At 41.0% G+C, this 19,169-nt stretch overlaps 1 protein-coding gene across 1 annotated transcript in view; it reads right to left on the reverse strand.

Moving 5' to 3' along the window:
* The window catches only part of LOC126474622 (uncharacterized), a 624,438-nt gene that overhangs the window by 92,479 nt on the left and 512,790 nt on the right, over nt 1-19,169 (reverse strand). Inside the window, exon 12 of the mRNA XM_050102100.1 lies at nt 1,964-2,120. Coding sequence (XP_049958057.1) covers nt 1,964-2,120 — 157 coding nt within the window. The remainder of the gene's footprint in view (nt 1-1,963; nt 2,121-19,169) is intronic.

The following is a 19,169-nucleotide window of genomic DNA, read 5'->3' on the forward strand; positions in this document are numbered from 1 at the left end:
CAGAGCTCGAGTTTGGGTGTGAGCATGGGGTTCAGCACTTCCTCACTTCGCTGCTATAGCAGGCATATCACCAGATGCCACTTGGAGGCTTTTGCTCTGACATCAGTGGAGTATCGTTAAAAGTGACTGTTGCTGCAGTGCTGACCATGCGAGCTGCGCCACCCATAGCCTGAACTGATGCTGCTGCAATACCTACTACCGTCCTTCTGTGATCATGTCAACCAGTCGACCTGTGTGCTGTGTGATGTCACTTGGGCTGTCAAGTCCTGCATGAGTTGCTGATGGTCTGTATCTGTTGCCGGGTCTGGGGTAGGAGTGTGTCGCTGGTGGGGGTAAGAGCTCGTAGGTGGCTGCGGATGTCGTGCTTGGTGCTATTGCCAGTGTCTTGGGCATCATCTCTGCCAGGTCTACTACAGTACAGTGTCTAGCTGCACACCCAGATATTGCACAACAGCAAATTTGGAACCATGCTGGACTGCGCAAGGCTCCATAGGTGGTGCAGGAACTGAGCGGGCCTCCGGTTGCCGCATTCTTGTTGGTGCAGCAGTTGCTGTACTCGCTGCTCCTTGGACAATGAAATCCTGCATATCAATTCGTCCTTAAGCCACTTGTAGGAGGATTGTGCTATCGATGTGATTGTTATGTCCCATACTTTGGCTGTGTAATTCTGTTGCAGTTAGTTCACAACATGTCCATATTTCACGAGGTCACCTGCGATATTAGAAAAACTGCCTCCACTTGACTAAAGCACGTGACTGGGTCGCTGGGTCGAAAGGAGGGCTGCTGCCTAATCAACACAGGTCTGGTGCTGGTCGCTGCTCCAGTGGTGGCAGAGGGCAGCAGTGTGCCACTGTTTTGCATGTGCGAATTTTCATGAGCTGCCTCTGGGAGGGCAGAGTCTGTGCACTTCAGCCTTGCCTGCAGCTTGCTTTCCAGCAACTGATTACATGCCGACAGCTCTTCTCGTTGCCTTTGAAGATTATCCACAGTCGCCGTTGTACTACTGCATTAACATCTCATGCAAAAGGGACACACTAAAAGTACTGAGGCACACGCAAATAAAACACACACAAAAAGGATAAATATTGTCCGTGTGAGATTACAGGCAACATCTGAAAGTGAGTCCACTCAAGATTCCTGGTCACTCATGCCAATTGAGACTTCCACCACATGTTTTTGCCTACAAACGATCACGTGGGGGTCACTACTGAAGCAAGAGATGCATGGTTCATGGTCACTTTCAAAACTGTCGTACTGTGGGCCAGCTCACTAGCATGCCCATGCATTAAGTCCAAGCCGTAGACAGAGTTGACAGTAATTAAATACATGTCATAACGCACAACACATTTATTCTCAGCAACATAAATAGACTGAAAAGTTATAACAAATACACAGGGGCACTCACATGACTGCGCCAAATGGCTCGTCCACTGATCCCAGAGGGTATGCACTCCTCAGTAACTGAGCGCGCAGTACAGACTCGTGGCCAAGGAAGACAATGGACACACGTCTGCTTTAGCATGTGAATGTTGTCTCATCTTGTGCATGCCGTTTAATTTGCGAGTGCAAGAAATGCAGTGAATGGGTGGGGGCTACCCGATTTGCGTACACGAATGTGAGGTGCGCGTGTTGTGCTCGACCACATGGACTGTGTGGCTGGCGAGATCACAGAACGATGCAAATGTCCACTGAGTAACAGCTGCTAGCTCGCACTGGTGTCTCTCTGTGTCCTGCGTGCGTTGTCTGCATTTGCTGTGGTGCTGTCTGTGGCTGCCACAATATGTATGAAAAATTAACATATCTTATGATGTTACAGTTACCTCTCTCACTCCATGTGCATTAGTATATTTAAATCAAGTAAAAAATAGAGAGAGAGAGGGAGAGAGAGAGAGAGAGAGAGAGAGAGAGAGAGAGAGAGAGAGAAGGAGAATGACACATTGTATGACACAATTTCTACACTTACACAAAGCAGATCTTGTATTCATCACAAAGGGGCCTTTGAACCTTGCAAGGAAACTAAATTTCTGCAATCGATGCTTGAAATCCATTTCAAGTGCTTCAGTTGCTTGAGCTTTAGCAACTGCCAATCTCTTACTGTAATCAATCCCACGATGAACAGTCTGTAAGTACAAAAATTTTGCAAACTAATTAAATTACAGAATTTTATCTTAAAATGAGAAGAAAACAGCTGAAATCTTATAAACATAACAAACATAAACATAACTACCATAACAAATACATGAAGAAGAGCTTGGTGAAGAAACTAAGTGATGATCACACTGATAGCGGCAAGTAGGTAAAGACATCTATTAGTTCAGATTTTCAGCTCCAGCATTTATGTTTTAACAATTTGATCTACACGGAAAGGAAAAGTTGATGAAAGATAGAAACAATTCAATTAATTGGAGGACTCTGGAAACTAGAATCAAATAATATCAAAAATAGTTCTTGCACACAACATAACTGCAGAAATACGAGTAATAAAAGGCAACAAAAATGCTAGTTTTGAGAAGCAGAACATCCTTTGTCTCACAGAAAGGGAGGAAAGGAATATTATCTTATTATGATATCTTCTTGCAGGACAGAATGGCTGCCAGTAGCCTACTTCTTCAGGAGGCCAAATTCTTAGTACTTCTGATAGACACAGATAAAAGTACAAGAAATAATCCTAGCTTTTGGAAATGTTAGTTTTTTCCTCAGGGAGGAAATAAGGATACAATGGACCCATCTGCTGTAAGGTTATGGGGAGACAAAAGATGTAGGGAAGGTGTTAGAGAAAGTAGGACCTCAACAATGAAAAAGTTTGACTCATTAAAGAAAACTGCTGGTTAGTTATTCTATCTAATAATTTCATCATTTTCTCAAGGGAATGTTCTTTTTGGTACAGTCATAATACCTTAAGAAATTTCAATATATTTTCTTAAGTTGTAAAAGACGTCAGTTGCGAGATATTGTTGTCAGAACTGCAACTGTAGATGTAATGCCACAAAAATAAATATATATGGGGAAAGTGTTGATAGAAATTGTTCTTAGACCACCGTAAGATACAATGAGAGAGAGAAGGAGAGAAATATCAGCATTGGCATTTTTATAGCCATTTGAATTCTTCAACTAAATGATACAAAACCCAATTTATACAGGGTGTACTTTAAGTCCGGCAACACTTTCAATTATTTATTGCACAAGAACTAAACATTGTACAGATATCATACATATGTCATTTTGAAGAGAAACCCTGAAAGATTTTTTTCATGTATACGACCACAGCGTAGTTTGGTAATTTGCCGATAGTTAGCGCTAGTCGCAAACATGGCGAGTTCAGCTGCGGAGCGAGCTTTCTGTGTGTTGGAGTTCGACAAAAACAAGTGTGCTACAACTGTTCAATGGATGTTTAGAACCAAGTTCAGTAAGAAGCCATCAACAAGGAAGGCCATTTACCACTGGCATAACAAATTCGTTACGATGAGTTGCTTGTGCCTGGCAAAGAGAAGTGGATGTCCCAGTGTGAGTGAAGCGGATGTCCCAGTGTGAGTGAAGTGAATATGGAGCACGTACAAGACACATTCATAAGGAGTCCAAAGAAATTGGTGCATTGTGCAACCTGTGAACTCAAAATGGCTCCAATGACAGTGTGGAAAGTCCTGCGACAGAAGCTGTCTATGAAACCATTCAAATTGGAGCTAGTGCAATGGCTCAATGACAATGACAAAGACAAGTGTTTTGAGTTTTGTTCGCAGTTGCAACAATTGAATGAGGATGGGGATGGCATTGTTAATCACTTAATTTTTAGCGGTGAAGCCACTTTTCCCACTAATGGGAAAGTGAACAGGCATAATTGTCGAATCTGGAGTACAAAGCATCCACGCAAACGCATTGAATTTGAATGTGATTCCCCAAAGGTAAATGTTTTTTGTACCTTGTCTCGTCGAAAACTGTATGGGCCATTCTTCTTCACTGAGAGCACTGTCACTGGATATTCCTACTTGGACATTTTGCAGCAATGGCTATGCCTCAAATGCAATCAGACTCTCCGTTCATCTTTCAGCAGGATGGGGCTCCATCCCATTTTCATCGTGAAGTTCATGGGTACCTGAACATGGAGCTGCTGTATCGATGGACCAGCTGTGCTATAGAAGGAGACAGCTGTTTCATGAAATGGCCTCCCCAATCACCAGATCTCACTCCATGTGACCTTTTTCTGTGGGGACATATTAAGGATCTTGTGTATGTACCACCTCTACCACGTGATAGCTCCATGAGAGAATACGGGAAGCGATTGTCAGTCGACGATGCCATGTTGGGAAGGGCATGGCAAGAATTTGATTATCTTATTGACATCTGCTGGGTCACTCATGGTTCACATATCAAATGTTTGTAAAAAAGCACTTTCAGAATTTCTCTTCATAATGCAATATGTATGACGTCTCTACAATGTTCAGTTCTTGTGCAATAAATAGTTGAAAGTGTTCCCGGACTTTATTTACACCCTGTAAAAGTGCAAAGGAGAGTTACACAAAAAAGAAACATTATCTGTGAAAAAACTGAAAACCATAACAGTTTACCATCATATTATGAGTTGATTGGGGACAAATACTGAACTCAGAAAGATCTGACAATGCAAGTATTGTCAAATGATATTCAGAGTTACATTAACTTTGAATCTACAGTGTGTGTGAGATTCTCATTCCTGCATCTTGTAATAATATGGTAAGTATCTTTTCACCAAAAAGCATTGCACACTCAAACAATATACTTGTATCCACAAACTGTTAGGGTAATTCTCTAACTCATTCCTGGAAATTCTTCCTCCTGTCTAATTTCAGTGATTAGCTATGTGAATTGATTAGCAATAGATATAATTGATTAAAATATTATTTAAAGACGTAAAAAAAGACCAAGGTAGATTTCTCATTCAATTTTATGAGTATGTGACAGTATAAATCTAAAAAAAGATAAATTAGAGACATAGGTTTTTATTTAGGTTTTTGTGTGAAAGCAGATGATGGTGTTTCGCAGTATTATTGCTGTTTACACCCACAAACCAAAATGCCACAAACTGTCATCACCTCAAAAAAAAATCTAGGGTGGCCAGATAAAGTTGTTCTGCCATTTCTTCCTGGTGGAGAAACAATCTGAAGGCTCTAAAAGTTCAAGACAAGAAGCATATTTTTCTGCCTGCATGTTTCTTACTCCTTAAATGAATACTACATCTCAGTGGCTGATAAGTAACAATCTTGTCAGCCTCACAAAGTATAACCCATTTTTTTTCCTTTTTAATCCAATGTACAGGAATTTGAAACTTCATCAATCCTTTCCAATAATCCTGTATTATGAAACATGTAATTTCTACAAAAGATAAAGATTCTCTATACTGGTCATTAAAAACAACTCCTAACAAAAGATGGTGTAACGATAGGAGGAAGGCCATCCAAAGAGGGTGGGATTACTGGTAGTTGGGAGTTCCAAGGTTAGATGTGTAATTGGGCTCCTTAGGAATAAGGCTACGATGGAGGGGAAGGAATCCAATGTGCACTTTGTGTGCATACCTGGAGGAGCCATTCCAGATGTGGAACAGACACTTCCAGATACCATGAAGAGCACAGGGTGTAGCCACCTGCAAGTGCTGGCTCATGTTGGTAGTAACAATGTATATCGCTAGGGATCAGAAGAGATTCTCTCTGCTTTCTGGTGGCTAGCTGAAGTAATAAAGACTGCTACTCTTGTTTGCGATATGAAAGCAGAACTCACCATTCATAGTACTGTCGACAAAACTGACTGTCCTTTGATACAGACCCGAGTGGAGGGTCCATATTAGAGGCTCAGGTGGTTCTGTGACCATGTAGTGGTGGGTTTCAGGGTTCTGTTAAATAGGTCAGGAGTCCACTACATGCAGGAAGTGGCTATACAGGAAGTAGGGACTGTGTGGAGGGGATTGGTTGGTTTTTTAGGTTAGAGGGTCTTGGGAATGTGCAGGAAGGGCTTCAGTCTAAAAGGGTGCCAGACGAACACAACAAGAGAGCAGACATATGAACAATCAATATTGTAGTTGTAAACTGTCATAGCTTTGTTGGAAAAGAACCAGAGCTCCAAGAGCCAATACAAAGCACTGAATCTCAAATTGTTATAGATACGGAAAACTGGCTAAAGCCGGAAACAAATTCAATTGAAATTTTTACAAAAGACTTAAGCATGTTCAAAAAGGGTTAATTAAATACAGTTGGTGGTGGAATGTTTATTGCTGCTAGAAGTTGTTTACCTTCTAGTGAAATTGGAGTAGATAGTTCCTGTGAGTCAGTAAGGGTAGATATTATATTTGTCAACAGGAATAAATTAATAATTGGTTCTTTTATCAACCCCCAGCTCAGATGAAAAAGTTGCTGAACCATTGAAAGAAAACTTTTGAGTGTCACTACAAAAAGATAACACACTCATAAAATTATAGTTGATGTTGACTTCAATCTACCTCTGATATGTTGGCAAAAATACATGTTTAATGTCAGTAGTAGACATAAGACACTGTCCAAAATTGCACTGAATGCCTTCTCAGAAAATTATTTTGAACAGCTAATTCATGAGCCCACTCAGAGTGTAAATGATTGTGAAGACATACTTGACCTCACAGCAACAAATAATCCTGGCCAAATATGGGACATCATGACAGATAAAAAGACGAGGGACCACAAGGTTGTTGTAACTAGACTGAATACCACAACATCCAAACCCACCAAAAATAAATGCAACGTTCATCTATTTAAAAAGGAAAATAAAAATTCACTTGACAGCTTCCTAAAAAACAGTTTCCACTCCTACCAATCTGACTGTGTAAATGCAGACCAGATGTGGTTTAAATTCAATGAAATTGTATCAATAATGAAATTGTATCAATATCAATTGAGAGATAATTACCAAATAAATTAATAAGAGTTGCTACTGATCCCCCATGGCAAACAAAACAGGTCAGAACACTATTGCAGTAGCAACAAAAAATGCAAGTCAAATTTTAAACAACACAAAACCCACAAGATCGGAGAAGTTTTACAGAACGTTGAAATTTAATATGAACTTGAATGTGAGATGGTTTTAATAGTTTCCACAATGAAACTGTCTCAAAATCTGGAACAAAACCCAGAGAGATTCTGGTCATACTTAAAGTACACCAGTGGCAAGATGCAATCAATACCTCCACTGTGCAATAACAATGATGGTGTTATTAATGAAAGTGCCACTAAAGCAGAGTTACTATTAAACGGTTTTACAAAATTCCTTCACAGGAAGAAGATGAAGCAAATATTCCAGTATTTGAATCAAGAACAACAGACAACATGAGTAACTTAGAACTATATATCCTGGATGTAGCGACACAGCTTAAAACACTTGAGAAAAGCAAGGCTTCCTGTCCAGATTTATTGTGTACCAGTCAGGTTGCATTCAGAGTATGCTGATATAATAGCTCCAGACTTAGCAATCATATACAACCGCTCACTCATAGAAAGATCCACACCCAGAGATTGGAAAGTTGCACAAGTCGTACTAATACAAAAGAAAGGAAATAGGACTAATATGCTATATTACAGACCCATATCATTAATTGCGATTTGCTGTAGGATTTTGGAACATACGAGGGGCTACCCACAAAAAGAGGAATAACATTGCCGTAGGTAGAGTTTGTGTAGTACGCATTTCTGCTGTCAGGCGTATATAATGCAATTCATTGCCCCAGTTCAGTGCTGCCTATGTTGTCAACATGGCTTGTTCTGTTCACCTGCATTGATTGTTTCTCCTAGCAGTGTTTTGTTTTATATGATGGCAAGATTAAGTGAACAACATGAAGCAGTGAAATTTTGTTTTCTACTTGATAAAAATGCTGCTGAAACTGTTTTGATGTTGAAAACAGTTTGCCAATATGACACTATGGGAAAAACTCAAAGGTAGAAGTGGTTTAGTTAATTTAAAGATGACGACATGTCGACTGATGACAATCCTCAATCTGGATGTCTATCAGCTGCCCAAATCAACGAAAATGTTGAAAAAATTCAGAACTTTTGTTCAGTTCATCAACAGACAACTGATCAACTGTTGGAGATGAGTGGTTTACCTTGGAGCTTGGTTCAGCGAATTTCAACAGAAGATTTTGGCAGACAGGAGACTGGTTCTTCCAATTTGACAACACACCTGTACACACAGACATATCTGTTAGACGGTTCTTGGCTAAAAATGGCACGGTTCCACTGCCACACAGACCTTACTCACCTTACCTGGCTCTGAGTGACTTTTTCTTATTTCCATGTATGAAAAGGGGGCATGAAAAGACACCGACTTGACAAAACTAAAAAAGACAAGGAAAATACGAGGGAGGAACTGTTAGCCATTTCTAAAGATGACTACAAGAAATGTTTCGAACAGTGGAAGCACTGGTGAGGCATATGTATTAGTTGTAATGGAGAGTATTTTGAAGGGGATACGGTTGTTTTGTAAACAATTTGAAAATATATAGCTTTTAACAAATATTTTGCGTTTTCTTTGGGTACCCACTTGCATACTGTGCTCAAACATTATGAATCACCTTGAAGGACAAATTTTATTGACAAACAGTGAACGATGTCAGAAAATATTGTTCTTGTGAAGCACAACTAGCTCTCTATTCTCATGAAGTAATGAGTGATGTCAACAGGGAACATCAAACTGAGATCCCATATTTTTAGATTTGCAGGAGGCTCTTGATACTTTTCCTCAGAAGTGACTCCTAATTAAATTGCATGCCTATGGAGTATAATCTCTGTTGTGTGACTGGATTCACGATTTCCTGTCAGAAAGTCACAGTTCATAATAACTGACACAAAGTCATCAAGTACAACAGAAGTAATAACTGGCATTCCCGAAGGAAGTATTTTAGGCCCTCTGTTGCTCCTGATCTACATAAACGATATAGGACACATTCTGAGCAGTCCTATTAAATTGTTTGCAGATGATGCTGTCCTTTACCCTCATGTAATGTCATCAGATGATCATATGATTTAGACAAATTATCTGTATGGTGCAGAAAGTAGAAACTGTCTATAAATCATAAAAAGTGTTAATACTTCCACATGAGCATTAAAAAGATTCCACTAAATTTGTTACAAGATAAATCACACAAATCCATAGGCTGTAAACTCAACTAAATACTAGGGATTACAATTATGAATAATGTAAATCAAGAGTGATTACACAGATAATGTAGAGGACAAAGCAAACCAAAGACTGTGTTTATTGGCAGAACACTGAAAATGTAACAGGCTTACTAAAGGGACTCCTTATCCTGCGATTTTCCACCCTCTTCTGGAGTATTGCTGGGCGGGGTGGGGTCCACATCAGAAAGCCTGTCCCTATCAGAGGACGCCAAAAAAGTTGAAAGAACGGCAGCTTGTTTTGTGTTATCATGAGATAGGGGAGCGAGTGCCACAGATATGATACATGAACTGGGGTGGCAGTCATTAAAGCAAAGATGTTTTTCACTGTGGCAGGGCCTTCTCATGAAATTTCAATAGTCAGAGAGCGAAAATATTTTGTTGGCGCCACCTACACGGGGAGAAATTATCATCACAATAAAATAAGAGGAAACAGAGCTTGCACTGAAAGATTAATTTGTTCGCATTCCCCGTGCGCTGCTGAAGTGGAACAGTAGAGAAGCAGCTTAAAGGTGGTTCGATATACCCTCTGCCAGACATTTAACTGTGAATTGGAGAGTAATCATGTAGATGTAGATCAAATGTATAAGATTTGTAGATGATATGTTATTACTGAGTGAAACTGAAAAGGTAATTGACACTGTGTAGAAAGAACTGGGCAGCAGCTGTGATGAATATGAAATGGAGATCAATGTAAAAAGACTAAGACTGATTTTTACAAGGCACTCATGGAACTGTGTTGTTGTCGTGGCCTTCAGTCCTGAGACTGGTTTGATGCAGCTCTCCATGCTATTCTATCCTGTGCAAGCTTCTTCATCTCCCAGTACCTACTGCAGCCTACATCCTTCTGAATCTGTTTAGTGTATTCATCTCTTGGTCTCCCTCTACGATTTTTACCCTCCACGTGGCCGTCCAATACTAAATTGGTGATCCCTCTATGCCTCAGAAGATGTCCTACCAACCGATCCCTTCTTCTAGTCAAGCTGTGCCACAAGCTCCTCTTCTCCCCAATTCTGTTCAATACCTCCTCATTAGTTATGTGATCTATCCATCTAATCTTCAGCATTCTTCTGTATCACCACATTTCGAAAGCTTCTATTCTCTTCTTGTCCAAACTGTTTATCGTCCACATTTCACTTCCATACATGGCTACACTCCATACAAATCCTTTCAGAAACGACTTCCTGACATTTAAATCTATACTCGATGTTAACAAATTTTTCTTCTTCAGAAACGCTTTCCTTGCCATTGCCAGTCTACATTTTATATCCTCTCTACTTCGACCATCCTCAGTTGTTTTGCTCCCCAAATAGCAAAACTCCTTTACTACTTTAATTGTCTCATTTCCTAATCTAATTCCCTCAGCATCACCTGACTTAATTCGACTACATTCCATTATCTTTGTTTTGCTTTTGTTGATGTTCATCTTATACCCTTCTTTCAAGACACTGTCCATTCCGTTCAACTGGTCTTCCAAGTCCGTTGCTGTCTCTGACAGAATTACAATGTCATCGGCGAACCTCAAAGTTTTTATTTCTTCTCCATGGATTTGAATACCTACTCCAAACTTTTCTTTTGTTTCCTTTATTGCTTGCTCAATATACAGATTGAATAACATCGGGGATAGACTACAACCCTGTCTCACTCCCTTCCCAACCACTGCTTCCCTTTCATACTCCTTGACTCTTATAACTGCCATCTGCTTTCTGTACAAATTGTAAATAACCTTTCGCTCCCTGTATTTTACCCCTGCCACCTTCAGAATTTGAAAGAGAGTATTCCAATCAACATTGTCAAAAGCTTTCTCTAAGTCTACAAATGCTAGAAACATAGGTTTGCCTTTTCTTAATCTTTCTTCTAAGATAAGTTGTAGGATCAGTATTGCTTCACGTGTTCCAACATTTCTACGAAATCCAAACTGATTTTCCCCGAGGTCGGCTTCTATCAGTTTTTTCATTCGTCTGTAAAGAATTTGCGTTAGTATTTTGCAGCCGTGACTCATTAAACTGATAGTTCGGTAATTTTCACATCTGTAAACACCTGCTTTCTTTGGGATTGGGATTATTATATTCTTCTTGAAGTCTGAGGGTATTTCGCCTGTCTCATACATCTTGCTCACAAGATGGTAGAGTTTTGTCAGGACTGGCTCTCCCAAGGCTGGCAGTAGTTCTAATGGAATTTTGTCTACTCCGGGGGCCTTGTTTCAACTCAGGTCTTTCAGTGCTCTGTCAAACTCTTCACGCAATATCATATCTCCCATTTCATCTTCATCTACAAACTCTTCCATTTCCATAATATTGTCCTCAAGTACATCGCCCTTGTACAGACCCTCTATATACTCCTTCCACCTTTCTGCTTTCCCTTCTTTGCATAGAACTGGGTTTCCATCAAAGTTCTTGATATTCATGCAAGTGGTTCTCTTTTCTCCAAAGGTCTCTTTAATTTTCCTGTAGGCAGTATCTATGTTACCCCTAGTGAGATAAGCCTCTACATCCTTACATTTGTCCTCTAGCCATGCCTGCTTAGCCATTTTGCACTTCCTGTCGATCTCATTTTTAAGACGTTTGTATTCCATTTTGCCTGCTTCATTTACTGCATTTTTATATTTTCTCCTTTCATCAATTAAATTCAATATTTCTTCTGTTACCCAAGGGTTTCTACTAGCCCTCGTCTTTTTACCTATTTGATCCTCTGCTGCCTTCACTATTTCATCCCTCAAAGCTATCCATTCTTCTTCTACTGTATTTCTTTCTCCCATTCCTGTCAAATTTTCCCTTAAACTCTCCTTGAAACTCTGTACAACCCCAGGTTCTTTCAGTTTATCCAGGTCCCATCTCCTTAAATTCCCACCTTTTTGCAGTTTCTTCAGATTTAATCTACACTCATGGAATATGAAAGTGAAAATTCACGTTGAGTTAGTGAAACATATCCATAACCCGAAGTATCTAGTGTGTAAAATAACCAATAACATGACATGTAATCAAGAAATAAAGACAAAGTTAGCTACTGCAAAACAAATGTTTTACATAGGGAAGTGCATTTTCAGTGGTCTATTAAATATGCCATGAATAAAAGATTAGTAAAGTGTTTTTATGAAATGCTGACCCGTATTTGCCAAACATGGACACATGTGACCAACAGAGAAGAAATGATTAAGAGACTTTTGTGATGTGGATTTGGGAAAGAATGGAAGGTGTAAAAAGGACAGGTTAATAAGATATTATGCTGTGTTACACAGAGGATAAATACTGAAAACAATTAAAAGGAGGAAAAGACAGCTAAGACACTGGATAAGAAGAAACCTCATAATGAAGGATGCACTAGGAGAAATGTTGACTGGGAAGAGGACCTAAGAAAGAAACCAATTAACTGACAGCATCCAGATAAGTGCTTTATATGCAGTTACCAAAAGGATGACAGGAAACTGTGAACCCTGACGAATACTGAACCTGCAGTGATGGACCTGCCTTATGGGCAGAACACAACATCATCATCACCATCATCATTTGTGGCAAGGTACCTCTGCATGAATGGAAATAATCTCACAAATTATTGTGAGCGTCAAGTCAAAAATATTTAGCTAGTAATATCTGATCATATGCGAATGCTAGGCATTCAGCTTTCACAATTTGTCTTCTTTAGCCCAGACAACTCCCTCTCTATTTATTGCAATTTTTCACATTCTCATGTAGTAGGTCTCCATGAAATTTAATTAGAAGGGAAAAAAAAATTTCTATTTTATATATTCAAGATTCTTTATTAATCAGTGATTACTTATACTATTCCACAGTAAGTGGTGAATTGAAGCCATTCAAGAACAAGAACATGGAACATGACAATAAATATGTTTTGATTCTGGGGGCTTCAGAATATAGAAAGGAAAGGTAGACAAGAAAATATGAAAAACACACTCCACATTGGAAGTGGCATCATGGTAGATAAAAATATTTTGGACTACATTATCAACTTTGAATCACAAGACTCTCCACACTTACCCCCAAATTTGCTAACAAAGTAAACAGATTGATGTGAAATTTAAAATTATCCCAGTGTACAGATTGTTCTATAAAATTTCGGAACTGCCAGATGTCTTCAACTCACTGGTGCAATACTTTGGTGCAGAATCTTCTGGCCATCCTCAGGTGAATACCGATGAGCAAAACACTAAGCTCCCCTATTTAACACCCCGCCGGCACATGCTTAGTGTCCTATTTGGCACTGTTCATGCATTGTTTGAGCGCACACACTTCTCCTGTATGTCTGTATGCAGTTCTCCACGGCCTCCATGGTGAAAGCTTGCATCTTGATATCAAAATGATTGATTTACAATGGTAAGGTCACAAGACGATGCCAATCATGCAGAGCATGAAGTTTTTCTATCATCACGTCCCACATTCACTGGAAACTGCCATCTTGGGTCATAAGATATTCAAGTTATATTTCCACTGATTCACTGATGATTGACCTTCAAACTTTTATTCATTATAAATACAGGGTGGTCCATTGATCGTGACCAGGCCAAATATCTCACGAAATAAGCGACAAACGAAAAAACTACAAAGAACGAAAGTAGCTTGAAGAGGGAAACCAGATGGCGCTATGGTTGGTCCACTAGATGGCACTGCCATAGGTCAAACGGATATCAGCTGCACTTTTTTTAATAGGAACCCCCATTTTTTATTACATATTCGTGTAGTGCGTGAAGAAATATGACTGTTTTAGTTGGACCACTTTTTTCGCTTTGTGATGGATGGCGATGTAATAATCACAAACATATGGCTCACAATTTTAGACGAACTGTCGGTAACAGGTAGGTTTTTTAAATTAAAATAAAGAATGTAGGTACGTTTGAACATTTTATTTCGGTTGTTCCAATGTGATACATGTACCTTTGTGAACTTATCATTTCTGAGAATGCATGCGCACATTAATGCAATAAATGCTCAAAATGATATCCGTCAACCTCAATGCATTTGGCAATATGTGTAACGACATTCCTCTTAATAGAGAGTAGTTCAACTTCCGTAATGTTTGCACATGCATTGACAATGTGCTGATGCATGTTGTCAGGCATTTTTGGCAGATCATGATAGCAAATATCCTTCAACTTTCCCCACAGAAAGAAATCCAGGGACATCAGATTCGGCGAATGTGCGGGCCATGGTATGGTGCTTCGATGACCACTCCACCTATCATGAAATATGCTATTCAATATCGCTTCAACCGCACGTGAGCTATGTGCCAGACATCCATCATGTTGGAAGTACATCGCCATTCTGTCAAGCAGTGAAACATCTTGTAGTAACATTGGTAGAACATTACGTAGGAAATCAGCATACATTGCACCATTTAGATTGCCACCAATAAAATGGGGGCCAATTATCCTTCCTCCAATAATGCCACGCCATACATTAACCCGCCAAGGTCGCTGATGTTCCACTTGTCACAGCCATCGTGGATTTTCCGTTGCCCAGTAGTGCATATTATGCTGGTTTACGTTACTGCTGTTGGTGAATGACGCTTCGTCGCTAAAAAGAATGCATGCAAAAAATCTGTCATCGTCCCGTAATTTCTCTTGTGCTCAGTGGCAGAACTGTACACGACGTTCAGAGTCATCACCATGCAATTCCTACTGCATAGAAATATGGTATGGGTGCTATCGATGTTGATGTAGCATTCTCAACACCGACATTTTTGAGATTCCCGATTCTCGCGCAATTTGTCTGCTACTGATGCGCGGATTAGCCATGACAGCAGCTAAAACACCTACTTGGGCATCATCATTTGTCGCAGGTCATGGTTGACATTTCACATGTGGCTGAACACTTCCTGTTTCCTTAAATATCGTAACTATCCGGCAAATGGTCCGGACACTTGGATGATGTCGTCCAGGATACCGAGCAACATACATAGCACACGCCCGTTGGGCATTTTGATCACAATAGGCATACATCAACACGATATCGACCTTTTCTGCAATTGGTTCAAATGGCTCTGAGCACTATGGGACTTAACATCTATGGTCATCAGTCCCCTAGAACTTAGAACTACTTAAACCTAACTAACCTAAGGACATCACACAACACCCAGTCATCACGAGGCAGAGAAAATCCCTGACCCCGCCGGGAATTGAACCCGGGAACCCGGTCTGCAATTGGTAAACGGTCCATTTTAACATGGGTAATGTATCATGAAGCAAATACCGTCCGCACTGGTGGAATGTTACGTGATACCATGTACTTATACATTTGTGACTATTACAGTGCCATCCATCACAAAGTGAAAAAAGCGGTCCAACCAAAACATTCATATTCCTTTACATACTACACGAATATGTAATAAAAAATGTAGTGGTCCATTGTCCTATTTATAAAAATGCAGTTGATATCTGTTTGACCTATGGCAGCGTCATCTAGCGGGCCAACCATAGCGCCATCTTGTTTCCCCCTTCAAGCTAGACGAGTTTTGTTCTTAGTAGCTTTTTTTGTTTGATGCTTATTTCATGAGATATTTGACCTGGTCACTATCAATGGACAATATATACCACTATATATATCTCAATGGACAATGGACCACACATATGTGTGGATGGATATGTGTGTGTGTGCGAGTGTATACCCGTCCTTTTTTCCCCCTAAGGTAAGTCTTTCCGCTCCCGGGATTGGAATCACTCCTTACCCTCTCCCTTAAAACCCACATCCTTTCGTCTTTCCCTCTCCTTCCCTCTTTCCTGATTAGGCAACAGTTTGTTGTGAAAGCTTGAATTTTGTGTGTATGTTTGTGTTTGTTTGTGTGTCTGTCGACCTGCCAGCACTTTCATTTGGTAAGTCATATCATCTTTGTTTTTAGATATATTTTTCATACGTCGAATGTTTCCCTCTATTTTTATATATATATATATATATATATATATATATATATATATATATATATATATATATATATATATATATATATAGTGGTCCATTGTTAGTGACCAGGTCAAATATCTCATGAAATAAGCATCAAACAAAAAAAACTACTAAGAACAAAACTCGTCTAGTTTGAAGGGGGAAACAAGATGGCGCTATGGTTGGCCCGATAGATGACGCTGCCATAGGTTTTTACAAATAGGAACCCCCATTTTTTATTACATATTCGTGTAGTACGTAAAGAAATATGAATGTTTTAGTTGGACCGCTTTTTTCACTTTGTGATGGATGGCACTGTAATAGTCACAAATGTATAAGTACATGGTATCACGTAACATTCCGCCAGTGCGGACGGTATTTGCTTCATGACACATTACCCATGTTAAAATGGACCGTTTACCAATTGCAGACCGGGTTCCCGGGTTCAATTCCCGGCGGGGTCAGGGATTTTCTCTGCCTCGTGATGACTGGGTGATGTCCTTAGGTTAGCTAGGTTTAAGTAGTTCTAAGTTCTAGGGGACTGATGACCATAGATGTTAAGTCCCATAGTGCTCAGAGTCATTTGAACCATTTGAACCAATTGCAGAAAAGGTCGATATCGTGTTGATGTATGCCTATTGTGATCAAAATGCCCAACGGGCGTGTGCTATGTATGTTGCTCGGTATCCTGGACGACATCATCCAAGTGTCCGGACCATTTGCCGGATAGTTACGATATTTAAGGAAACAGGAAGTGTTCAGCCACATGTGAAATGTCAACCATGACCTGCAACAAATGATGCATATATAAAATAGAGGGAAACATTCCACGTGGGAAAAATATACCTAAAAACAAAGATGATGTGACTTACCAAACGAAAGCGCTGGCAGGTCAATAGACACACAAACAAACACAAACATACACACAAAATTCAAGCTTCCGCAACAAACTGTTGGCTCATCAGGAAAGAGGGAAGGAGAGGGAAAGACGAAAGGATGTGGGCTTTAAGGGAGAGGGTAAGGAGTCATTCCAATCCCGGGAGTGGAAAGACTTACCTTAGGGGGAAAAAAGGACGGGTATACACTCGCACACACACACACATATCCATCCACACATATACAGACACAAGCAGACATATTTAAAGACAAAGAGTTTGGGCAGAGATGTCAGTCGAGGCGGAAGTGCAGAGGCAAAGATGTTGTTGAATGACAGGTGAGGTATGAGTGGCGGCAACTTGAAATTAGCGGAGATTGAGGCCTGGTGGGTAACGGGAAGAGAGGATATATTGAAGAGCAAGTTCCCATCTCCGGAGTTCGGATAGGTTGGTGTTGGTGGGAAGTATCCAGATAACCCGGACGGTGTAACAGTGTGCCAAGATGTGCTGGCCGTGCACCAAGGCATGTTTAGCCACAGGGTGATCCTCATTACCAACAAACACTGTCTGCCTGTGTCCATTCATGCAAATGCTCAGCTTGTTGCTGGTCATTCCCACATAGAATGCATCACAGTGTAGGCAGGTCAGTTGGTAAATCACGTGGGTGCTTTCATACGTGGCTCTGCCTTTGAATGTGTACACCTTCCGGGTTACAGGACTGGAGTAGGTGGTGGTGGGAGGATGCATGGGACAGGTTTTACACCGGGGGCGGTTACAAGGATAGGAGCCACAGGGTAGGGAAGGTGGTTTGGGGATTTATAGGGATGAACTAACAGGTTACGAAGGTTAGGTGGATGGCGGAAAGACACTCTTGGTGGAGTGGGGAGGATTTCATGAAGGATGGATCTCATTTCAGGGCAGGATTTGAGGAAGTCATATCCCTGCTGGAGAGCCACATTCAGAGTCTGGTCCAGTCCCGGAAAGTATCCTGTCACAAGTGGGGCACTTTTGTGGTTCTTCTGTGGGAGGTTCTGGGTTTGAGGGGATGAGGAAGTGGCTCTGGTTATTTGCTTCTGTACCAGGTCGGGAGGGTAGTTACGGGATGCGAAAGCTGTTGTCAGGTTGTTGGTGTAATGGTTCAGGGATTCCGGACTGGAGCAGATTCGTTTGCCACGAAGACCTAGGCTGTAGGGAAGGGACCGTTTGATGTGGAATGGGTGGCAGCTGTCATAACGCAGGTACTGTTGCTTGTTGGTGGGTTTGATGTGGACGGACGTGTAAAGCTGGCCATTGGACAGATGGAGGTCAACATGAAGGAAAGTGGCGTGGGATTTGGAGTAGGACCAAGTGAATCTGACGGAACGAAAGGAGTTGAGGTTGGAGAGGAAATTCTGGAGTTCTTCTTCACTGTGAGTCCAGATCATGAAGATGTCATCAATAAATCTGTACCAAACTTTGGGTTGGCAGGCCTGGGTAACCAAGAAGGCTTCCTCTAGGCGACCCATGAATAGGTTGGCGTACGAGGGGGCCATCCTGGTACCCATGGCTGTTCCCTTTAATTGTTGGTATGTCTGGCCATCAAAAGTGAAGAAGTTGTGGGTCTGGATAAAGCTGGCTAAGGTAATGAGGAAAGAGGTTATAGGTAGGGTGGCAGGTGATCAGTGTGAAAGGAAATGCTCCATCGCAGCGAGGCTCTGGATGTGCAGAATATTTGTGTATAAGGAAGTGGCATCAATGGTTACAAGGATGGTTTCCGGGGATAACAGATTGGGTAAGGATTCCAGGTGTTCGAGAAAGTGGTTGGTGTCTTTGATGAAGGATGGGAGACTGCATGTAATGGGTTGAAGGTGTTGATCTATGTAGGCAGAGATACGTTCTGTGGGGCTTGATAACCAGCTACAATGGGGCGGCCGGGATGATTGGGTTTGTGAATTTTAGGAAGAAGGTAGAAGGTAGGGGTGCGGGGTGTCGGTGGGGTCAGGAGGTTGATGGAGTCAGGTGAAAGGTTTTGCAGGGGGCCTAAGGTTCTGAGGATTCCTTGAAGCTCCGCCTGGACACCGGCAATGGGATTACCTTGGCAAACTTTGTATGTGGTGTTGTCTGAAAGCTGACGCAGTCCCTCAGCCACATACTCCCGACGATCAAGTACCACGGTCGTAGAACCCTTGTCCGCCGGAAGAATGACGATGGATCGGTCAGCCTTCAGATCACGGATAGCCTGGGCTTCAGCAGTGGTG

The sequence above is a fragment of the Schistocerca serialis genome, chromosome 4 (genome assembly GCF_023864345.2).
Source record: "Schistocerca serialis cubense isolate TAMUIC-IGC-003099 chromosome 4, iqSchSeri2.2, whole genome shotgun sequence".
Taxonomy (NCBI): Eukaryota; Metazoa; Arthropoda; class Insecta; order Orthoptera; family Acrididae; genus Schistocerca; species Schistocerca serialis.